Source organism: Symphodus melops (genome assembly GCF_947650265.1).
Source record: "Symphodus melops genome assembly, chromosome: 1".
NCBI classification, from domain to species: domain Eukaryota; kingdom Metazoa; phylum Chordata; class Actinopteri; order Labriformes; family Labridae; genus Symphodus; species Symphodus melops.
In genome coordinates this window covers 1,516,758-1,541,605 of record NC_136691.1, presented here as the reverse complement: position 1 = coordinate 1,541,605, position 24,848 = coordinate 1,516,758, and the positions used below count along the sequence as shown (strand labels likewise).

The following is a 24,848-nucleotide window of genomic DNA, read 5'->3' as shown; positions in this document are numbered from 1 at the left end:
TTAGAATGATGGTTCTTGTATTATTTTTTTTGTGGAATTATTTAATATTTTTAAGGACATTTTGAATGTTTCTTAAATAAAGTTACTTAAAAGTAAAAAAAAACTCTTCTTCATCTTTATCTTTTTCTGTGGATTTTATTGGCAGCTTGCATCAGAAAAAAGTGTCATTCGTCTTCTTCTTTGGAGTTTTATAGCAGTTGGCATCATTATGTCGCATTACTGCCATCTGCTGGATTTAAACGATAATTCCTCCTCCTCTTGAATTATTGGAGTTACGTTCTTTTGATAAGTCCAGTCTGTGTCAAAAATCTAAAGATCACTTTCCTCTCTTCGTCATCACATCAACTCAGTAAAGTGTCTTTAATGTTGATTTCTATTGGCCATCTCCTATTAAGTGCATTAATCATATCTCTTCTATTTCATACTTCCTGTTAATGCATGATTCACAGTTTCCTTCTCCCCACACTGACACTTTCCTGTTGGAGGTTTTCCCTTTATGTAAAGGGTGCTTTTGAGCATACTGTGCCCAATCCTCATTCTACTCATAATCATTTCTTCTCTCCTGTTCCTTCCTTTATACAACTCTTCCTATGGATTTCCAAACTTTGTAAAGATGTCTCCCCTTAGTGTCACCATCCCAGTACTGCTGCCATTTTTTCCAACTTCTTCCAGATGATGCTTTTTCCCTCTGACTTTGAAAGTTTGATCCCTAACTCTACATTCTCCCTCTTTACTGCTTCCTTTGCTAGCTTGTCTACTTTTTTATTTCCTGGAACTCTAATGTGGGCTGGAACCCACATAAATACAATATATTGTCCTTGTTCTGTTCCTCCATTTAGCATTTTATAATATCTCATACAGCAGATCTTTATGTGTTTTGGCTGCAAATGAGTATTTTGTTTTCCACCCATACTGCTAAAAGAAGTGCATGTAACTCTACTGCAGCTAGTAGAGTCTACTAGCTACAGCCTTTCCTTTCCACCCAACGCTTGATTTCTGCTTTTCCCCCTCTCCCAGCAAGCCTCTAAAAACCTCTGTCGTTGGATGATTACCCTCATGTCCACTTAAATTTAATAGTTTGCAATGAGTTGTTTCCTTTGGAAAAGTGTCATTGCTGCCATCTGCTGGATTTAACTATCCCTCAACAGACCTGTTCCCAAAAGATATTTCAACAAGCCTCTCTCTCTCTCTCTCCAGCCTCCAACATCCTTTTTGAATCTCTTCTTGCTCGTCCCTCTCTCTCTCTTCATGTTCTGTCTGTGTGTTCAATACTTTCATCATTTACTGAGAACATGTTCAGCTGTTTCTGCTGCTGGACTGCAGACAACTTTTTTTTTAATCACTTGAACGTTTGCAATGAAGACAAAGAAGAAAAGGTTGAGTTCATGTGAGTTTATTCAGGATGTCAAACTTCAGGTTGTTCACACATCAAATCAGTAAAGTGTGTTCAATGTCTCTCCTTCAATCATTTCATGAACACATTCACTTCATCCACACAATCACTTTGTTTGATCAGAATCTAAACCAGGATTTATCTCCTTATTGATTTCATCAGGACGATTACATTTTGAAAACACCTCAGAGGACATTTTTACATCACTTTGAATATGAACACCAACATTTATTCTGACTAACTCCTTTCTTTAAGTGGGATTTGATAGATTTTATACAAATGTACAAAGTGGTGAGAAGAGAAAATCAGTCTCTCTCTCTCTCTCTCTCTCTCTCTCTCTCTCTCTCTCTCTCTCTCTCTCTCTCTCTCTCTCTCTCTCTCTCTCTCTCTCTCTCTCTCTCTCTCTCTCTCTCTCTCTCTCTCTCTCTCTCTCTCTCTCTCTTCAGACTCTGAATCAGAACAGAAACAACAGCATATAAATGTATGAACACAAATCAGAGAAATGTCAGTTCAGGTGAACAAAAGTCACGGTGAGCAGTGAAAGATTCCACGGCTAAACAGACACAGGAAGGAGCGTCACTTAAAGACGCTCAAACATTTACAGAACAGACGAGAAGAGGTCAAAGTGCCGCCCATAAAGTTTGATTGACAGGTGACGACCATCAGATCTCAGCAACGAGCATGGATAAAAATCAAGTTGAAGATTTCAAACACAGAAAGTTAAACATCTGTCTCCTGAAAGACTTCTGTCTATTTCAGTTTACACAACTCAGCAGAGGATCCATCATAAAACCCGAGTCCAGCATGTAGAGGCTGAGTGAATGTGGTCTGGACTCTGTGGAGGAGAGTCATGGTTTTAGAGATGCTGTAGAAGGACAGAATACCTGCTCTGTGATCCAGGTACACTCCTACTCTGGAGGACTGAGGACCTGAGAGAGGAGTCTGGACATTGTTGTAATAAAAGTAATAACTGAAACCATCACAATCTAACACCCAAGATTTTTTAGTAGATCCAAATCGATTCTCATCCCCTGCTCTGCTGATATTCTTGTATGTGACTGCTATAGAAACTTCTCCTCTCCTCTCCACCTCCCAGTAACAATGTCCAGTCAGACTCTCTTTACTCAGGACCTGCCAACATTCAGTGAATCTGTCTGGGTGACTAGAATAAGACTGGATCTGACCTGTTAATGTTACCTTTCTGTTCTCATTAGATAATAACAACTGTGTGTGTGCTGTGTTTGGATCCAGTGTGATGTCACATGAATATCTTAAGAACTCAGCTCTGGTCTTGGGCTCTGGTTCTGGTTCTGGTCTTGGTCCTGACAGTAAAACATCCACTTCAGTCAGTGTCTGTGAGACGTTTGTCCATTTGTCTGTCAGGACGTCCTGTAGTTTATCTCTGACTTCTGACACAGCTGCTGTCACGTCCTCAAAGTACCTCAGAGGACGGATCTGGATGCTGGAAGAGTGTGTAGATTCACTGAGTGCTGACACTGAGGGGTAGTCCTGTAGAAACTGGATGTGGTCCTGTGTGTGTGACAGCTTCTCCATCTCAGCGTCTTTCCTCTTCAGCTCAGTGATCTCCTGCTCCAGCTTCTCCAGACGCTCTCTGACTCGACTCACTTCAGTTTGCTGCTGGGATCTGACCTGCTGCGTCACATCAGAGCGTCTTTTCTCCATGAGACGGATCAGCTCAGTGAACATCTTCTCACTGTTCCCCACTGTTTTATCAGCAGAGCCATTGATAGCCTCCACCTCCTGTTGGAGCAGCTTCACATCTTTCTCTCCGTCCTGGATTCTCTGCTGGGTGTTTAGTCGACTCACCTCGAGCTCTCTCTGCTTCTCGCTCCTTTCTTCTGCAGCTGAGACTGTGTCGTGACCGTTGTGTTCGTCCACAGAGCAGAGATAACAGATAGACTGCTGATCAGTACGACAGAACATCTTCATCACCTCATCATGACGAGAGCACACGTTCTCCTGGAGCTTCTTGGAGGGCTCCACCAGCTTGTGTTTCTTAAAGACAGGTAGTTCATGATGAGGCTGGAGGTGATTCTGACAGTAAGAGGCCAGGCACTGCAGACAGGACTTACAGGCTTTCAGTTTCCTCCCGGTGCAGACATCACAGGCCACGTCTTCAGATCCAGCATAGCAGTGATCTTCAGGAGCATCTTGGAGTCCAGTCTTCTTCAGCTCCTCCACTAAATCTGCCAACATGGTGTTTTTCTCCAGGTCAGGCCTCTCTCTGAAGGTCTTTCTGCATTGAGGACAGCTGTAGATTTTCTTGTCCTCCTCTGCATCCCAGTGTCCTTTAATACAGTTCATACAGTAATTGTGTCCACAGCTAAGAGTCCTCGGATAATTCAGGAGATCCAGACAGATGGAACAAGAGAAGGATTCCCGGTCCAGCTGAACTCCTTTCTGCGCCATTTCTGCTCTCTGTAACAACGACTGTGTGAGATTCACTTCCTCATAACTGGAACAAGTTTCACCTCTGATCTACAAATCATGTGTCTGTGCAGCTCTTATTGGTTACACCCATCTCTAAACTGTAGATCTGAACGGGAGGGAACCAGGAAATATGAGGACAGAGTGCAGCAGGCTGTGTGTGAGAGCAGGAAGAAGAGGGAGGGCTGATCAATCTCTGACTGGTTCCAGGAAGAGGAGTGGTGTGTGTGTGTGTGTGTGTGTGTGTGTGTGACAGAGAGAGAGAGAGAGAGAGAGAGAGAGAGAGAGACTTGTTTACAACAGAGAACATTAATACAAAACTAGGGGCAGAAACATGAAGGGAATTTATGATGTGTTTTGATTTGTAGTTTTTACCTGCACTTAAAGATCGTTTTGTATGAAATGGCACCTTACGTCAGATTTCACTGAGCTGTACTGACAGGAGCTCACCAGCAGGTGTCAGTGTGACCACAATATGAAACAATGCAGCTCTCATTGTTCTCAGAGAGATAAGTTCTCACATCTGATTTTACATTTTAAAAAAGAAAGAATTAAAAGTTGTAGTTTTAGCTGAAACAGGCTGCAGGGAAAACATGCATTCATCCTGAAGGACTTGATGGATCTTTACTTTAAATCATGAGCAAGTTCTCATCTTAAAGGAAGGAACACGTTCATTCAAACTTTCACAACGAGTAAAAGAATCAATCAAGTCTTTAACATCCAAACCAGATCATCGAAAAGCTGAAAGAAAAAGAAGTTGAATGACCTGCAGGAAGTCCAGACTCAGACTACATTTGATCCCAGGTGTCTGACACTCCTCAGGTGTGAAGGAATAGACGGTCTGGCTCTCAAACTTATGTTTCAGAGGTTTGATTTTTTAAATATTTCCATTTTATTTTTGAAAACACTGATAGAACTAAAAGACTTAGACTCCTTTTGGGATGACTCCCTCAAGGAAATTTAGGTTCCAGCAGCATATACAATAAAAATAAAAATGTAGCAGGTAACAATATAAAGAATAATATAGCATAAATAATAGAACACTCTGCCGTTGGAAAGAATATACAAAAAATATGCATGGAAGAAGCAGGAAAAAATATACAAAAAAAGGCAATGATTATTGTTGCGATTATTGCACTTGGTTGAGATTATTATTGCACATACAAGTGAAAGTGTCCATGTGTTATTGCACAATGAGGGTAGAAGGAAAGACGCTCCTACTCCTACCCCTCTGTCCCATGTGCTCTAGTTTGTCCAGTCTGGATGTGTGCTGCTTGCATATGCTGCCCCCCCAGCATACCACGGTGTAAAAAAGCACGCTGGAAACCACGGACTGGTAAAACATCCCCAGCAACTTGCTGCAGATGTTAAAGGACCGCAGTCTCCTTAGGAAGTACATCCTGCTTTGTGTCTTTCCGTATAGGTGGTTGGTGTGTGTTGTCCAGTCCAGTTTATTGTCAAGACACAACCCGAGGTATTTGTAGGAGTCCACAGCCTCCTCTTCAGCTCCCTCTAACAGAAGAGGTTGCATCCTCTGTCTGGACCTCCCAAAGTCAATGACCAGCTCCTTGGTCTTAGAGGTGTTGAGCTGTAGCTGGTTCGTGTGGCACCATGCAGCAAAGTCCCCCACCAGTGTCCGGTACTCCTCCTCCCTGCCATCCCTGATACACCCGACAATGGCTGTGTCGTCAGCGTACTTCTGTATGTGACACAGCTCGGAGTTGTAGCAGAAGTCCGAGGTGTATAGGGTGAAGAGAACAGGGGCCAGCACTGTGCCCTGGGGGGCTCCAGTGCTGCTGACCACAGTGTCAGACGTGATGTCCATCAGCCTGACGTACTGAGGCCTGCCCGTGAGGTAGTCAGAGATCCAGTTCACTAGGTGGGGGTCCACTCCCATCCCGCTCAGTTTGTCCCGGAGCAGGGGGGGCTGGATAGTGTTGAAAGCACTGGAGAAGTCCAGGAAGAGGATCCTCACAGTGCCGCTTCCCTTATCCAGATGGGAGTGGGCTCGATGTAGCAGGAACAGGATGGCATCCTCCACACCAACATCTGGCTGGTACGCGAACTGCAGGCAGTCCTGGGCGTGTTGTACCTGGGGTCTGAGTAGGCTGAGAAAGAGTCGCTCCAGCGTCTTCATTAGGTGTGAAGTGAGTGCCACCGGTCGGAAGTCATTCAGCTCGCTGGGCCGGTTCTTCTTTGGAACCGGAACGATGCATGATGTCTTCCATAGGGTGGGCACTCTCCCTAGCTGCAGGCTAAGGTTGAAGAGCCGTTGTAGTGGTTCCCCCAGTTCAGCAGCGCAGGTCTTCAATAGCCTTGGACACACTTTGTCCGGACCAGCCGCTTTCCTGGGTTGGAGCTTCCTCAGCTGTCCTCTGACCTGGTCTGTGGTGAGATGGAGCGGAGATTGTGTTGAGGAGGGGGGTGTTGTGGTTTCCGGGGGGAGGTGTGCAGAGGGAAGGAGGAGAGATGGCTGCGGTGAGGGTGGGAGAGGGGGGGGCAGGGGCTGGTCGAACCGGTTGAAGAAGTCTTTCAGTTCGTTTGCCCTCTCCATTGTTCCCCCTGCGGCCCTGGTCTTTGTGTTGTGACCCATGATGGTCCTCACACCTTCCCAGACCTCCCTCATGTTGTTTTCCCTCAGCTTTTGTTCCACCTTTCTCCTGTAGGTGTCCTTTGCCTCCCTCACACAGCGATGACCTCCTGCTGTGCTGCCTTCATGGCCTCCCTGTCTCTGCTCCTGAAGGCAGCCTTCTTTTTGTTAAGGACAGCCTTAACTTCCCGCGTTACCCATGGCTTGTTATTAGGGAAACAGCGGACAGTCTTAACAGGGGCAACCACGTCGACGCAGAAGTTCAGGTAATCCGTCACACAGTGTGTCATCCCCTCTATATCCTCACCATGCGGATCCATCAGCTCCTCCCAGGCTGTGGTGTTATAACAGTCTCTGAGGGCACTTTCCATCTCTGGGGACCACCTCCTGATGGATCGAGTTTCAACCGGCAGCTTTTGGACCCGGGGGGTGTAAGATGGCTGTAGGTGAACCAAGTTGTGATCAGACTTCCCTAATGGGGGGAGGGGGGTCGCTCTGTATGCCTCCTTCACATTAACATACAGGAGATCTATTGTCCTGTTGTTTCGTGTAGGACAGTCCACAACTTGATTAAAAACAGCCAAACTTGAGTCCAGAGTTGCATGCTTAAAATCCCCAGAATTGATCATAAGTGCCTCAGGGTGCTGTGTCTGCACAGTCATAGAGCCGGTTTTGTGTAGGCTTAGGAGCTGGCTGAGAGGCCTGGTTTTGCCTGAACTGGTTCACAGCCCAGAGGCTCCTCAAAGACTTCTTCTGGTCCAGTCATCACTGGGTGAGAGCATCGGTCCTGTACCTTCCTGTGGCAGAGGGGGGGGGGGCAGGGCCTTATAGACTTTACCTCCAGGACTGCTGTGTTCAGACTGCAGGCAGTTGCTGGTCTGCTGTGGCCCGGTTGCTGCTCTGGAAGGCCTGGCGACTCGTCTACAATAAAATGAAGACCCCTTCATACAGCAGTACTGGATTAACACCTCTCAACAGTTCTGTCATTGATGCCTGGAGGACTCTGAGCTTCACACGACCACCTGACCCCAGGCCTGGGATGTGGCTGCTTGAAGAACCTTTGTTCAATAAGGATTTCCTGTGTGACACCATTTTCTCTTCAGCTGCCCTAAAAACAGCGTTCGTTGAGACGGGTGTAGTGAAGCTGGACCATCTTGCGAGTACATTGATTGTGAGTCTTGCTGAAGTGACCGGTAAAAGATCAACCAGCATGCTGAAGAACCTGGTGAACGGAGTGTGGAAATCTCTGTCTGCACCACTTCGAACTTTTGCACAGAGTCAAAGTTTGGCTGAACACTGGAGCAAAGGACACAAGTACAGCTTCCCCCCCTTGAGTGTGAGTCCCGAGGTGGGGGAATGGAGAGAGGAGAGAGGCCTCATTCTGAACTTAAAGACTCCAGCACTGGGAACCTTCAGCTCCTGTACAGGCAAACAGCTGCACTCCAGCCGTGTCGAGGTGCTGAACTTTTCTCCTCTTTAGGAGTCAGAGAGTCGAGGTGGATGGACGTTTTGGGAACAGGCTTTTCCCCTTGTGGCAGCTGGCGGGTCCTGTATAAGCCTCCTGTGGAAAAACGGATGGCTGATATCCAGTGGAGGATAATACACGGAGCAATAGCTACGAACAGACATAGAGCTCACTTTGACCCAAGCACTGAGGAGGGTTGTCCTTTTTGTTCTCTCTCAGAGACCTTAGACCACCTGGTCGTGTCCTGTCCCCGATTGGTTTAGGTTTTTAAAACGCTGCAGGAGTGGGTGGAGGGTTTGGGGGAGGTGTTCTCTGTTCCCCTCTTTATCTTGGGGCCAAAATACACTCCAAAGAAAAGACCAACTTTTGTTTTAATCAATTTTATTTTTGCATCTGCTAAACTGGCGATCTGGAAAAGCAGGAAAAACAAACTGTTGGAAACAGGCTGGACAGACCCAGTACGCTGTCTGAGGGGTTTAGTGTCGGCCCGTCTGAGGGTAGAGCACATGTTTTATAGACTGACCAACAACCTGGATGGTTTTAAAGCTGGGTGGGCTGTCAAGCAGGTTTTGTGTTTGTAGCACATTTACACACGAAGGACCAAGCGTGCATGGGATTTTTATGATTCTTTAATTTGCTCTGAAACACAGAGACACAAACACATCAACTTCGCGTGGCTGCACACTCTCGGACGTCTTGGTCAACTGAGCTACGCATGGCATCAAAGACCCCCTGTGCTGCCCTGAGCTTCCCCAAAAGTGCCTGTGTTACACTTCGTACTCCTTCAATCCACAAATATACCCACTAAAAATATTACAATGTCTTTGTGCAGACATATTTAACAATAAGACTTAACAACTGACAAAACAAAAATATTTAAATAATATGAGAGGGGGGTGCCTGGTGTCCACAAACATGCCTGACATAACACGGGCCTCACATGTTCACTGGGGGAAGATGGCTCTCTTGTTTTAAAAGTTTAGAATGATGGTTGTTGTATTATTTTTTTTATGTGGAATTATTTTTTAATATTTTTAAGGACATTTTGAATGTTTCTTAAATACAGTTACTTAAAAGTAAAAAAAACTCTTCTTCTTCTTCTTTATCTTTTTCTGTGGCTTTTAGTGGCAGCTTGCATCAGAAAAAGTGTCATTCTTCTTCTTCTTTGGAGTTTTACAGCAGTTGGCATCATTATGTCGCATTACTGCCATCTGCTGGATTGAAACGGTAATTCCTCCTCCTCTTGAATTATTGGAGTTACTTTCTTTTTATAAGTCCAGTCTGTGTCAAAAATCTAAAGATCACTTTCCTCTCTTCGTCATCACATCAACTCAGTAAAGTGTCTTTAATGTTGATTTCTATTGGCCATCTCCTTTTAAGTGCATTCATCACATCTCTTCTATTTCATACTTCCTGTTAATGCATGATTCACAGTTTCCTTCTCCCCACACTGACACTTTCCTGTTGGAGGTTTTCCCTTTATGTAAAGGGTGCTTTTGAGCATACTGTGCCCAATCCTCATTCTACTCATAATCATTTCTTCTCTCCTGTTCCTTCCTTTATTTACAACTCTTCCTATGGATTTCCAAACTTTGTAAAGATGTCTCCCCTTAGTGTCACCATCCCAGTACTGCTGCCATTTTTTCCAACTTCTTCCAGATGATGCTTTTTCCCTCTGACTTTGAAAGTTTGATCCCTAACTCTACATTCTCCCTCTTTACTGCTTCCTTTGCTAGCTTGTCTACTTTTTTATTTCCTGGAACTCTAATGTGGGCTGGAACCCACATAAATACAATATATTGTCCTTGTTCTGTTACTCCATTTAGCATTTTATAATATCTCATACAGCAGATCTTTATGTGTTTTGGCTGCAAATGAGTATTTTGTTTTCCACCCATACTGCTAAAAGAAGTGCATGTAACTCTACTGCAGCTAGTAGAGTCTACTAGCTACAGCCTTTCCTTTCCACCCAACGCTTGATTTCTGCTTTTCCCCCTCTCCCAGCAAGCCTCTAAAAACCTCTGTCGTTGGATGGTTACCCTCATGTCCTCATGTCCCCTTAAATTTAATAGTTTGCAATGAGTTGTTTCCTTTGGAAAAGTGTCTTTGCTGCCATCTGCTGGATTTAACTATCCCTCAACAGACCTGTTCGCAAAAGATATTTCAACAAGCATCTTCGGCCTCTCTCTCTCTCTCTCTCTCTCCAGCCTCCAACATCCTTTTTGAATCTCTTCTTGCTCGTCCCTCTCTCTCTCTTCATGTTCTGCCTGTGTGTTCAATACTTTCATCATTTACTGAGAACATGTTCAGCTGTTTCTGCTGCTTGACTGCAGACAACTTTTTTTTTAATCACTTGAACGCTTGCACTGAAGACAAAGAAGAAAAGGTTGAGTTCATGTGAGTTTATTCAGGATGTTAAACTTCAGGTTGTTCACACATCAAATCAGTAAAGTGTGTTCAATGTCTCTCCTTCAATCATTTCATGAACACATTCACTTCATCCACACAGAAAATCAGCATGAAAGAAAAGTTTGCTGCTCGCTCTCTCTCTCTCTCTCTCTCTCTCTCTCTCTCTCTCTCTCTCTCTCTCTCTCTCTCTCTCTCTCTCTCTCTCTCTCTCTCTTCAGACTCTGAATCAGAACCGAAACAACAGCATGTAAATGTATGAACACAAATCATCATTTTCACACAGAGAAATGTCAGTTCAGGTGAACAAAAGTCACGGTGAGCAGTGAAAGAGTCCACGGCTAAACAGACACAGGAAGGAGCGTCACTTAAAGACGCTCAAACATTTACAGAACAGACGAGAAGAGGTCAAAGTACCGCCCATAAAGTTTGATTGACAGGTGACGACCATCAGATCTCAGCAACGAGCATGGATAAAAATCAAGTTGAAGATTTCAAACACAGAAAGTTAAACATCTGTCTCCTTAAAGACTTCTGTCTATTTCAGTTTACACAACTCAGCAGAGGATCCAAAAGAACCATGAACCAAGAGTCCAGCATGTAGAGGCTGAGTGAATGTGGTCTGGACTCTGTGGAGGAGAGTCATGGTGTCAGAGATGCTGTAGAAGGACAGAATACCTGCTCTGTGATCCAGGTACACTCCTAATCTGGAGGACTGAGGACCTGAGAGAGGAGTCCTGACTTTGTTGTAATATAGGTAATAAATGTTGTTGTCACAATATAACATCCAAGATTTGTCATTATGTCCAAACAAACACTCACTCCCTGCTCTGTTGATATTCTTGTATGTGACTGCTACATGAACTCCTGTTCCTCTCCACTCGACCTCCCAGTAACAACGTCCAGTCAGACTCTCTTTACTCAGGACCTGATAATAATGTTCAGTGAATCTGTCTGGGTGACTAGAATAAGACTGGGTCTGACGTGTTAATGTTGCTTTTCTGTTCCCATCAGATAATAACAGATATGTGTGTGCTGTGTTTGGATCCAGTGTGATGTCACATGAATATTGTAAGAACTCAGCTCTGGTCATGTTTTCTGGTCCTGACAGTAAAACATCCACTTCAGTCAGTGTCTGTGAGACGTTTGTCCATTTGTCTGTCAGGACGTCCTGTAGTTTATCTCTGACTTCTGACACAGCTGCTGTCACGTCCTCAAAGTACCTCAGAGGACGGATCTTGATGCTGGATGAGTGTGTAGATTCACTGAGTGCTGACACTGAGGGGTAGTCCTGTAGAAACTGGATGTGGTCCTGTGTGTGTGACAGCTTCTCCATCTCAGCGTCTTTCCTCTTCAGCTCAGTGATCTCCTGCTCCAGCTCCTCCTGACGCTCTCTGACTCGACTCACTTCAGTTTGCTGCTGGGATCTGACCTGCTGCGTCACATCAGAGCGTCTTTTCTCCATGAGACGGATCAGCTCAGTGAACATCTTCTCACTGTTCCTCACAGTTTTATCAGCAGAGCCATTGATAGCCTCCACCTCCTGTTGGAGCAGCTTCACATCTTTCTCTCCGTCCTGGATTCTCTGCTTGGTGTTTAGTCGACTCACCTCGAGCTCTCTCTGCTTCTCGCTCCTTTCTGCTGCAGCTGAGACTGTGTCGTGACCTTTGTGTTCGTCCATTAAACAGAGGAGACAGATAGACTGCTGATCAGTACGACAAAATACTTTCATTTCCTCATCATGACGAGAGCACACGTTCTCCTGGAGCTTCTTGGACGGCTCCACCAACTTGTGTTTCTTAAAGACAGCTGCTTCAAAATGAGGCTGGAGGTGATTCTGACAGTAAGAGGCCAGACACTGCAGACAGGACTTACAGGCTTTCAGTTTCCTCCCGGTGCAGACATCACAGGCCACGTCTTCAGATCCAGCATAGCAGTGATCTGCAGGAGCAGCTTGGAGTCCAGTCTTCTTCAGCTCCTCCACTAAATCTGCCAACATGGTGTTTTTCTTCAGGACAGGCCTCGGTATGAATTCCTGTCTGCACTGAGGACAGGTATAGACTGCCTTATAATCCTCTGTATCCCAGTGTCCTTTAATACAGTTCATGCAGAGGCTGTGTCCGCAGGTAAGAGTCACCGGATCCTTCAGGAGATCCAGACAGATGGAACAGCTGATTTTGTCTTGGTCCAGTTGGTTTCCTCGTTGAGCCATTTCTCCTCTCAGTGATGGTCAAACAGTTCCTCTTTCTTTGGATAGAAATACAGTCAGACCTCTGATGGACAACAACCGTCTGCTCTTGTTGACTTGCTGCAGTGAATAAAGTGTTTTTTTCCTGCAATCTACAGTATCTAGTTCACACCCTTCCTCATACCGACAGGTCTGTGACGGAGCGGGGAAAGGGAAAGATTTGCATCAGGTGGAGTTCACTGACAGAAAGGTGTTCAGGTTTGACTACGTTCCACAAACAGCAACTTTTTAAACAGACAGGGTGTGTCTCATAAACAAAGAGCGAGGACACTGTTTTTTAAATTTATTTAGACAAATGATCATTAGAATTTGAAACATAACACTGTATAAAAATAGAAAACAGAGAAATAAATAAACATAGGGTTTCCATGACAGCTGTCACATCAATGGGCGGAGTTTACAACATTTGACCAATCACAGACATTGACTGGGCTTCTAACAGCAGTGCAGCATTTTTCCCAACTTAGAGCAAATTTTAGTATTGAAAATTGTTAACATGTTATCCTGTCAAGTCATTCCCGGTTCATCATTCAAGCAGCCATGAACACACAACATCATTTAACAGACGAGCAGCGCCACCTGGCCACAGCACGCCTTTAGGTCAGTAACAGGCAGTCAGATGTTGCTTGTGAACTTGGTGTTTCTCAAACTGTCATCAGCAGACTTGCAGGATGGCTGTGTTGGTGACATACCCAGGAGTGGAGCCCCATGATTGATGGACCACAATGAAGACCAGTACCTGAGGACCTTTGCACTCAGACACCGCTACTGCCACACAGCTGCAGGCCTGTTTACGAGACGTGAGGAGTACAAGGGTTTCCAGACAAGCTGTTCACAACTGACTCCACCGCCTTGGCTTGATGCCAGACCACCGCTGCAGGTGACTCCACTGACACCATGACACCGCTGTGACCGTTTAGTGGGCACAAGACCATGTGACTTGGACAACACAGCAGTGGTCTACTTTCCTGTTCACTCATGACTGTCAGGTGACCTTGCACAGAAATGATGGTCGTCGGCCTTGCTGGAGAAGGCAAGGTAAGCGATACACCAAAGTCTATATGGTACCCAGAGTTCGCTTTGGTGGAGGAGGTGCAACAGTCTGGCAGGCATCACCAGTCAGTGCAAAACAGATTGGGTGATTGTAGATGACTCAGTTACTGCACGTTCTTACCCCAGAGACATCATAGACCCCATCATCATCATCCCCCAACTCCACCAGCACACCCCCAACTTTCTGTTCATGGATGATAATGCTCGACCACATCGTGCCAGAACTGTCACAGCTCAACTTCAGGAAGTTGGAGTGCCTCATATGGTTTGGCCAGCAGCGTCCCCTGACCTGAACCCAATAGAACATGTCTGGGACCAGCTGAAGCAGTGACTGGATGTTCGTAACCCACCCTGACATGACCTGGCAGAACTGCATGTAGCACTTGTGGGGGAGTGGAATGCATTATCTCAGAACAACATCTAGCTAGCTAGCTAGACGTCATTGTCAGAAAGATGTTCAGGTTTGACTGCATTCCACAAACAGCAGCTTTTTGTAACAGACAGGGTGTGTCTCAATAACAAACAGTTTAGCGAGGACACTGTTTGTTCCATTTATTCAGACAAATGATCACTAGAATTTGAAACACAAGACATCGTAGCAAGTGGTATGATATCAGGCCTCTCTCCTTTGGAATCATCTACCAGTCAGGATCCTGGAGTCAGACACACTCAGTATCAGAAACACTTTATTAATCCCAGGGTAAAATCTGGTTGCTCCAGTTGCTCTTAAAAACATAGGAAGACTAAGTCCACACACCAGAATCTGCTTCAATGAGCAATTAATGGGATTTAATATTATAATAAAGATAATACTTTATATGTATAACACCTTTTCTATACAATGAACAAAGTTCTTCACAAAAGACAATAAAAGCAAAGGGACAATACAATCAGACTAAAAGAATAAAAGCTTAGAAAAACTAGAGACTGACTCTGCAAGTCTGGTATCATCTGGCAGGCTGTTCTGGGGGCTCTAACAGCAAAAGCCCTGTCCCCTTTAGTTTTAAGCCTGGACCTTGGAACAGCCAGTTGGGCTCTGCCAGAGGATCTAAGACTGCACCCTGAATAATGAAGGGGTTAAAAAATCAGAAATGCAGGAAGGGGACAGCCCACGTTTTGTAAATAAAAGTCTCCTAAAATCAATTCCAAAATCAACAGGGAGCCAGTGAAGGGACATTAAGATTGGAGGGTGATGTGGGCACATTTGTTTGTACTTGTTAAAAGTTGGGTTGTAAGAAAGAGGGAAAAGTACCAAGAGCTGGTGGAAGATTGTCGGAGGAACGGTTGGAGGACCAGGTGTATGCCAGTGGAGGTGGGCAGTCGGGTTTTTGCCAGTCACTCCTTGAGTAAAGCCTATGGCACACTGGGCCTAACAGGTGCCGACCGAAGGAGAGCTATAGGCAACAACGTGGAGGCAGCAGAGAGAGCCTCCAGACGGCTCTGGCTGAAGAGGGGAGAGCGGTGGGGGCAGTAGAATGCCACTTGGACACAGGTCGAGGTCTGATCAGCCTCGGTTGGGTCGCCTGGAGGAGGGTGTCTGTTGTAAGACCCAAAACACTCTGAGATTCCAGGAAACAACACTGATAATGCGTCCAAGGTTGTGCATCAGGAGATGGTTCTGTTAAGTGTTTGGGATAGTTTGTGGGTGGTGGATTGATTTTTTTACTGAGACAGGTGTATAATGAATTACAGTACTCAGGACAGGAGGAAATAAAAGCATGGATACGATCCAGATCGTTTCACAACATGAGTGATTTGATCTCGTTATATTTCTGAGCTGGTAAAAACAGGACTGTATCACGTTCTTCACTTCAGGCTCAAAACACAAGTCCTGATCGAGAACTACACCAAGGTTTCAGGATAAATGTTTTAGGTAATGGGCACGTACTCCTTGGTGTGCTGTAATTTGATGTATTTTTGATGGAGGACCGATGACTATTACTTCAAACTTTGCATTGTTTAGTTGTAGAATGTCTGACATTCGTGATTTTAATTTTGAAAGGCACCTTAGGAGAGCAGATGTATTTGACAGGTCACCAGGTGTAATCGTGAGGTAAAGTTGTGTGTCATCGGCATAACAGTGATAATTTACATAATATTTACAGATAATGCTACCATGAGGGAGCCTGAAAATTGAAAATAGTGTTGGACCTAGAACTGCAGCCACCACAGACCTGTACTCGGCCTCCTCACCCTCGCTGATGCATCCAACCACGGCCGAGTGTTCAGAAAACTTCAGGGTTCTGGGTTGTTTCGTAGTTGAAGTCTGCAGTGTAGAAGGTGAAGAGGAACAGAGACAGGACCGTCCCCTATCTGACCCCAGTGTTTCTGAGCACACTGTCCTTCACACTGTCCGCAAGGCGAACTTACTGTAGTCTGCCTGTCAGGTAAACAATCCAGGACACGAGAGGAGCATCCACCTGCACTGTTGTCATTTTCTCCCCCAGGAGAGCCGGACAGATGGTGTCGAAAGTACTGGAGAAGTCAAACAACATGACCCTCACAGTGCTGTCTGGCTTGTCAAGGTGAGCGTTGACGACGTCAATCAATCAATCAATCAATCTTTATTTATATAGCGTCAATTCATAACAGGCGTTATCTCAAGACACTTTACAAAAGCAGGTAAAGGACCTTACTGTTTGTCTGTTAACATTAACAAAAGGGCAGGTAACAAGACCATGCTCATTGTTATGTTTACAAAAAGCAGGTAAAGGACCTTACTTATGGCTATGTTACAAGAGCCCAGCTTAATCCGTCATGGCGTGGCAAGAAAAAACTTCCTTTTAACAGGCAGAAATCTTCAGCAGACCCGGGCCCATGACGGAACAGCCATCTGCTAAACTGTGCTGGGCTTGAAAATGGGATGGGGGAGATGGGACAAGATGCAGAAAGAAGAATAGGATGGGATAGGTTGGGGGGGGGGGGGGTCTGGGCAGGCCATCCTCAGGGGGAGGGGGGGGGGGGGGGTTGTTTGGGCAGGCCATCCTCACCAACAGTCCCAAGGAACCTAAGAGAGCTCAAGGAACCTAAGAGAGCTCAAAAGGAGAGGTTAGAATACAAAGATAGTGACAAGCTACTGCTTGTCACTATAGACATATCTTATTACTATAAGGTGAGAAAGCTGGGAGAGAAAGAGGGAGAGAGAGATAAGAGATCCTGGTGCCAGTTCCCCCGGTAGTCTAAGCCTATAGCAGCATAACTATGAGCTGGTCCTAAGCCAGCCCTAACTATAAGATTTATCAAAAAGAAAAGTTTTAAGTCTATTCTTAAAAGTACCTAGTGTGTCTGCCTCCCGGACCCCGACTGGTAGACGATTCCAAAGGAGCGGTGCCTGGTAACTAAAGGCTCTACCTCCCATAGTACTTTTAGAGACTATAGGCACCACGAGCAGGCCTGCATTCTGGGAACGTAATGTTCTTGATGGATAGTACGGTACAATTAACTCTTTAAGATACGATGGTGCCTGACCGTTTAGAGCTTTGTAGGTGAGCAGAAGGATTTTAAATTCTATTCTAGATTTTATAGGGAGCCAATGGAGAGAAGCCAATACAGGAGTCATGTGGTCCCTTTTCCTAGTTCTAGTAAGAACACGAGCTGCAGCGTTTTGGACGAGTTGGAGGGTCTTTAGAGATTTACCATAGCACCCTGCTAAAATAGAATTACAGTAATCCAACCTGGAGGTAACAAATGCATGAACTAATTTTTCAGCATCATTTTGTGACAGGATCTGTCTGATCTTAGAGATATTACGAAGGTGAAAATAAGCTGTCCTTGAAATTTGTTTAATGTAGGAATCAAAGGACATATCCTGATCAAACAGAACTCCTAGGTTCCTAACAGTGGTACTAGAGGCTACACTAATACTACTAAGGGCCGTCATATCGGCAGAGAAAGTCTCTCTAAGGTTCTTAGGACCAATCACTATAACTTCAGTCTTGTCTGAGTTGAGCAGTAAGAAGTTTCTGGTCATCCAGGTCCTGATGTCGTCGAGCAGGAACACGATGGCGTCCTGAACTCACAGTTAGTAAGCTAAGCAGAAAGGATCTTTTTTGTGCCTGACTATCGGCCGGACCTCCATAGTCTTCATGATGTACGACATCAGTGTCACTTATCTGTAGTCCTTGGCGTGGCTGGGATGTCTCGTCTTCGGTAAAGGAACGATGCCGATGACGTCTTCCACAGCACAGGGACCCTCTGAAGACTCCACTATATCTGCAAACTTGTTTTTTTTCTTCAGGACAGGCCTCGGAAGACAGTCCTCTCTGCACTGAGGACAGGTATAGACGGCCTAATAATCCTCTGTATCCCAGTGACCTTTAATACAGTTCATGCAGTAGCTGTGTCCACAGGTAAGAGTCACCGGATCCTTCAAGAGATCCAGACAGATGGAACAGCTGATTTTCTCCTGGTCCAGTTGGTTCATGCTGAAGACATAGTGAAGTAAACTCTGGACCTTTAAGAGGATGCTTAAACTACTTAAACTTAGACTGTTTCTGAATCTGCAGCATGGTAGCTCATCCTCTCCTGTCACGATGTCAGGATGTGTGTATATGGATATGAGTGCGTATGAGTATGTGTGACGGGTAATCATACGCACATTTAGATAGAATACGTGAGTTGCATTATTGGCCTTGTAACTTATTTATTTCCCCATTTCATTGTCTTGGGCATTGCAGGAGACTGGTTGATTCCTCGATGGCGGCCCGTCACGTCCCTGTACAGTAAAGCACTTGGGTGTCAATGCTGATGTTGTTTTTGATCAGGTGTGCGGTGTAACTTAGGATCCCTCCCCTTTATTTCAGCTAGTCCTACTCACCTCTGGTAAGCCCTCAGCCCTGCTCCAGTGCTTACAATAGAGTCCAATAGGAAATGAGCAATATACATCCCCATACATTCCCCTAGGTGGCGTTGTTGGATTCAAATAGAAGTAAAAGTGAAGTTTCCACTGCTTCGCCATAAAATGAAGACGGAGAAGAAAAGGTTGAGTTCATGTGTGTTTATTCAGGATGTCAAATTTCAGGTTATTCACACATCAAATCAGTAAAGTGTGTTCAATGTCTCTCCTTCAATCATTTCATGAACACATTCACTTCATCCACACAATCACTTTGCTAAACCAGGATTTATCTCCTTATTGATTTCATCAGGACGATTACATTTTGAAAACACCTCAGAGGACATTTTTACATCACTTTGAATATGAACACCAACATTTATTCTGACTAACTCCTTTCTTTCAGTGGGATTTGATAGATTTTATACAAATGTACAAAGTGGTGAGAAGAGAAAATCAGCGTGAAAGAAAAGTTTGCTGCTCTCTCTCTCTCTCTCTCTCTCTCTCTCTGTCTGTCTCTCTCTCTCTCTCTCTCTCTCTCTCTCTCTCTGTCTGTCTCTCTCTCTCTCCCTCTCTCTCTCTCTCTCTCTCTCTCTTCAGACTCTGAATCAGAACAGAAACAACAGCGTATAAATGTATGAACACAAATCATCATTTTCACACAGAGAAATGTCAGTTCAGGTGAACAAAAGTCACGGTGAGCAGTGAAAGAGTCCACGGCTAAACAGACACAGGAAGGAGCGTCACTTAAAGACGCTCAAACATTTACAGAACAGACGAGAAGAGGTCAAAGTACCGCCCATAAAGTTTGATTGACAGGTGACGACCATCAGATCTCAGCAACGAGCATGGATAAAAATCAAGTTGAAGATTTCAAACACAGAAAGTTCAACATCTGTCTCCTTAATGACTTCTGTTTATTTCAGTTTACACAACTCAGCAGAGGATCCATCAAAACCATAAACCCTGAGTCCAGCATGTAGAGGCTGAGTGAATGTGGTCTGGACTCTGTGGAGGAGAGTCATGGTTTTAGAGATGCTGTAGAAGGACAGAATACCTGCTCTGTGATCCAGGTACACTCCTACTCTGGAGGACCGAGGACCTGAGACAGGAGTCTGGACTTTGTTGTACCAAAAGTTATAACTGTTGTTTTCACAATCTAAACTCCAAGATTTGTCATTACATCCAAACACACACTCTCTCCCTGCTCTGCTGATATTCTTGTATGTGACTGCTACATCAACTCCCCCTCCACTCCTCTCCACCTCCCAGTAACAACGTCCAGTCAGACTCTCTTTACTCAGGACCTGACGACGTCCAGTGAATCTGTCTGGGTGTCTAGAATAAGACTGGGTCTGAACTGTTAATGTTACTTTTCTGTTCCCATCAGATAATAACAGATATGTGTATGCTGTGTTTGGATCCAGTGTGATGTCACATGAATATTTTAAAAACTCAGCTCTGGTCTTGGGCTCTGGTTCTGGTTCTGGTTGTGACAGTAAAACATCCACTTCAGTCAGTGTCTGTGAGACGTTTGTCCATTTGTCTGTCAGGACGTCCTGTAGTTTATCTCTGACTTCTGACACAGCTGCTGTCACGTCCTCAAAGAACCTCAGAGGACGGATCTTGATGCTGGATGAGTGTGTAGATTCACTGAGTGCTGACACTAAGGGGTAGTCCTGTAGAAACTGGATGTGGTCCTGTGTGTGTGACAGCTTCTCCATCTCAGCGTCTTTCCTCTTCAGCTCAGTGATCTCCTGCTCCAGCTTCTCCAGATGCTCTCTGACTCGACTCACTTCAGTTTGCTGCTGGGATCTGACCTGCTGCTTCACATCAGAGCGTCTTTTCTCCATGAGACGGATCAGCTCAGTGAACATCTTCTCACTGTTCCTCACTGTTTTATCAGCAGAGCCATTGATAGCCTCCACCTCCTGTTGGAGCAGCTTCACATCTTTCTCTCCGTCCTGGATTCTCTGCTGGGTGTTTAGTCGACTCACCTCGAGCTCTCTCTGCTTCTCGCTCCTTTCTGCTGCAGCTGAGACTGTGTCGTGACCTTTGTGTTGGTCCACAGAGCAGAGATAACAGATAAACTGCTGATCAGTACGACAGAACATCTTCATCACCTCATCATGACGAGAGCACACGTTCTCCTGGAGCTTCTTGGATGGCTCCACCAGCTTGTGTTTCTTTAATGGAGCTGCTTCATAATGAGGCTGGAGGTGATTCTGACAGTAAGAGGCCAGACACTGCAGACAGGACTTACAGGCTTTCCGTTTCCTCCCAGTGCAGACATCACAGGCCACGTCTTCAGATCCAGCATAGCAGTGATCTGCAGGAGCAGCTTGGAGTCCAGTCTTCTTCAGCTTCTCCACTAAATCTGCCAACATGGTGTTTTTCTTCAGGACAGGCCTCGGTATGAAGTCCTCTCTACACTGAGGACAGGTATAGACTGCCTTATAATCCTCTGCATCCCAGTGGCCTTTAATACAGTTCATACAGTAGCTGTGTCCACAGGTAAGAGTCCTCGGATCCTTCAGGAGATCCAGACAGATGGAACAAGAGAAGGATTCCCGGTCCAGCTGAACTCCTTTCTGCGCCATTTCTCCTCTCTGTAACAACGACTGTGTGAGTTTCACTTCCTCATAACTGGAACAAGTTTCACCCCTTATCTACAAAGAGATAAGGGGTGAGAGCAGGAAGAAGAGGGAGGGCTGATCAAACAACGACTCATTACAGGAAGAGGAGTGGTGTGTGTGTGTGTGTGTGTGTGTGTGTGTGTGTGTGTGTGTGTGTGTGTGTGTGTGTGTGTGTGTGTGTGTGAGAGAGACTTGTTTACAACAGAGAACATTAATACAAAACGAGGAAATATGATGATGTGTTTTTGATTTGTAGTTTTTACCTGCACTTAAAGATCGTTTTGTATTAAATGGCACCTTACGTCAGATTTCACTGAGCTGTACTGACAGGAGCTCACCAGCAGGTGTCAGTGTGACCAGGATGTGAAACAAAACAGCTCTCATTGTTCCTAGAGAGATAAGTTCTCACATCTGATTCTACATCTTAAAAAGAAGAAATTAAAAGTTGTAATTTTAGCTGAAACAGGCTGCAGGGAAAACATGCATTCATCCTGAAGGACTTGATGGATCTTTACTTTAAATCATGAGCAAGTTCTCATCTTAAAGGAAGGAACACGTTCATTCAAACTTTCACAACGAGTAAAAGAATCAATCAAGTCTTTAACATCCAAACCAGATCATCAAAAAGCTGAAAGAAAAAGAAGTTGAATGACCTGCAGGAAGTCCAGACTCAGACTACATTTGATCCCAGGTGTCTGACACTCCTCAGGTGTGAAGGAATAGACGGTCTGGCTCTCAAACTGATGTTTCAGAGGTTTGATTTTTTAAATAATTCCTTTTTATTTTTGAAAACACTGTAAGAACTAAAAGAGAGTAAAACAGAAAATATTACTTTCCCTTTGTATCAACTTAACCCATTAAATATTCAAAAGTGTCAAATTACGACTTTAATATTGGTCTTTAAAGCTTATAAATTAATGTGAATTAAACTCATTTTTATCCTTCCAATAATTGTACTGTTTCCATTTTTAATGAATGACACAACCATTTTAAAATAAAACATGAAATCTCCGTTATTAATTTGAATCCACAAGATCTAACTTACAGTTTTATGCACATGCACTTCCACCTGCACGCACGCAAGCACACACACATCCCTGGAAAAATGTAGTCTGATATATGTTCATAGCCTTTTTATTAGTTAGACAGGTTAGCACTACATTACCCAGAATAACCTGTCATTATTTACTTAAATATGATGATGAATCTGTCAGTTTCCCTTCACTTCATCGTGTCAGGTAGAGAGACCCTTCAGCGTGTCGTTATCCAATCCATTCCACTTGTTCATATAGAGACCGCCCACGTGACTAAAAATCCAGTCCGTGTTTTCCCTGCGACCTAGCTTGCACTCCTGCAGCGTGTGTGTGTAAGATGAAGTCCACACAGAGCTGCTAGAACAGCGTGAGGAGAAGGACGTGAATGCAGAGTGGATATAAGAAAGTTTTTGAACAAAGTAAGTATTCTTCTCTGCTGCTAGTAATAATTAGTTAGCCCCCAGCTAACAGCACAAAGTCCCATGTAATGAGCCAAGTGCTTCCTGTTTGACAAGTAAAAACCTAGCTTGCACAGTTACTTTCCAGCTCTAAAAGAATTATGCTACTTAGCTAGCTAGTTAGTGTGAAATGCATTGTGAAGGCCCTGGTTGTTTATAGAGCTAAGTGTGCACTCTCTTTACCATATACTATCTTTGGGCTGATTTCCTTCCTTCTGGAGCATCAGCTGTGTTTCTCACTTTATGCACGGATGCACACCTGAAACAGGAGCTGAGCTCATTCACTATGATTATCATCACTGGATATTAACAATAATATTAATAATCTCTCCACGACCCCATTGACCTGCAGGAGTCAGGACAGAGGAGCACAGGGAGTGAGAGGGCAGAGATCTCTACTGGAAAGGTGAGTCTGAAGGATTTCACAGGATAGAGTCATTAGTGATGCAGACAGTCTTTGAATATGATGGAACTCAATATGAATATAAAACATTTCACTCAAGGTGCACCATATAAGGCTCATTTAACTTGATATATATGGATGATTCAAGAATTTATACATATATATTCTTGAATCATCCATCCATCATTATTTGTTTCGCATCATTTCACAACAATTGTTTTCTTGAGACGCTTTACAAAAAGAGCCGATGGGATAAGATGCAGGAAGGATTTCTCTTTCTTACCCATGCAGGAATGAGGATGGCGTTGGTTATGGGGATGACACAGTCGGATGGTGGAGGCTCAGCCATCCAGTGGTCGAGTCTGGAGTCCCAGGCAAAACAAAATTAAAGGCCCTCCAATCTGCATTTATCACCATAATGTCTGCCTTACCAGGTGACAGGCACCACTTCTGCAAATATTGATTCACTCATTTCAAGATCTTTTATTGTCAGGCTTTTATGTGGCTTTAGTAGAGGGATAGGACAGTGGACAGAGATGGAAATCAGGGGCAGATAGTGGGGATTAACATGCAGGAAAGTGGCCACAGGCTGGTGTCGAACCCGGGCTGCCCGCGTTGGGTACTATAGCCTCCGAATATGGGGACCACTGTGCCACCATTGCCCCCATATCCATACAGTCAGTAATACAAGTATACATCCATATAGTCTCAAATCACCTATTTATCGCTGCACCCCTTATACTGTGTCTATCCATCCATCAATTCTTAAATCATCCATTCATCCATATGTTCATCAATCCATCCTTTATTGCATATATCCATCATCATCAGTTCCTCACTCTTTAAACCTGCTTTCCAAAGAAACACTGACTTTAGATAAAGCCCCACATGGATGTCACTTCAACCCATTCAATATCTTTCCCAGTTTAACCAGCAGCAATGATTTTTCTTTTTGTAGGAACTTTAGCTGATTATTTTTCAGCATGAAGTAAAAAAAAAAAAAGTCTGCTTTAGTCTGAATGTTACTGCATAAAACTGTGTCTGCAGGACTCAACTGAACACTGTTTTATTTTGAAAGTCATCTCAGGAAGTCAAGTGAGGTCATTTTAAAAGGCTTCGTAGGAATCGAACCTGCACAGCTGTAGTTTGACGATGTCAAATCTTCATTCTAACACTTCATCATCAGAGTTTAACAAACATATTAACAAATTATTTGAATCATTTATGGAAGAAATAAAAGCTAGAAAGTGAAATACACTCAGTGTGAATTCTTATCAAGATCTTTATTTAAGAAAGCCACAAATATATAATTTTGAATCTGCACTGAGGTAGTTTAGTTTATCTCTGACATCATTAGATTATCAGTATAGATACAATAAATACAGAGGTGATTATTTCGAGGATATTCCAAAACAATCACAACATGACATGCAGAGACATTAGAGCTAGGTGGCGCTGTTCCCCTCCTTAACAAAGTGACTCTTCCCTGTTTTTGTTTTTGTTCATTTTTTCAGTTATGAGTCTTCAGTTTATCTTTTCATTATAAAACATTTATATCATTTTAATAAAACAGTTCTTCATAATCGTTCACAAGCAGAGCACATTAGAAACTCTGTGATGTCAGACTCATGCAGACCACAAACAAAGGAGTGGATTAATTTCACATGTTGTGGGTCTGTAGACACTGAGGTTACAAAAATAAATGTCCAAAGACACTTTCAGAGTGGATTTTTCATAATATTTCCCCTTTAAATGTTTTTTTAATCTCATAATATTGACTCAATATGGGTAAAAAAAATCTCCACAAATCCAAGTCTTTATCTTTTTAACTGTCAGGAAATATTCTTCTATTGTTTTTAATGAAGACAAAGAAGAAAAGG

At 44.1% G+C, this 24,848-nt stretch overlaps 2 protein-coding genes and 1 long non-coding RNA gene across 3 annotated transcripts; 1 reads left to right on the top strand and 2 right to left on the bottom strand.

Moving 5' to 3' along the window:
• Window positions 1-1,377: 1,377 nt before the first annotated feature.
• On the bottom strand, window positions 1,378-12,514 carry LOC306833217 (uncharacterized protein; the record flags this gene model as incomplete). The annotated part of the gene is made up of 4 exons (XM_079358339.1): window positions 1,378-3,832; window positions 5,643-6,518; window positions 6,629-6,765; window positions 10,855-12,514. The coding sequence occupies 4 exons, from the start codon at window positions 12,512-12,514 to the stop codon at window positions 2,144-2,146; spliced, it is 4,362 nt and encodes a 1,453-aa protein (XP_079214465.1). The 3' UTR covers window positions 1,378-2,143.
• Window positions 12,515-19,262: 6,748 nt separating this feature from the next.
• LOC306824865 (tripartite motif-containing protein 16-like) lies at window positions 19,263-21,064 on the bottom strand. The gene has a single exon (XM_079345249.1). The coding sequence runs from the start codon at window positions 21,035-21,037 to the stop codon at window positions 19,355-19,357; it is 1,683 nt and encodes a 560-aa protein (XP_079201375.1). The 5' UTR covers window positions 21,038-21,064; the 3' UTR covers window positions 19,263-19,354.
• A 1,394-nt stretch (window positions 21,065-22,458) lies between these two features.
• Window positions 22,459-24,221, top strand: LOC306825052. The gene is made up of 3 exons (XR_013779214.1): window positions 22,459-22,526; window positions 22,918-22,971; window positions 23,260-24,221. It is a non-coding gene; the product is annotated as an uncharacterized lncRNA (long non-coding RNA).
• Window positions 24,222-24,848: the final 627 nt, after the last annotated feature.

Excerpts from the sequence above, each read along its gene's own strand:
- LOC306824865 (XM_079345249.1), bottom strand. The coding sequence starts at position 21,037 with ATGGCGCAGAAAGGAGTTCAGCTGGACCGGGAATCCTTCTCTTGTTCC.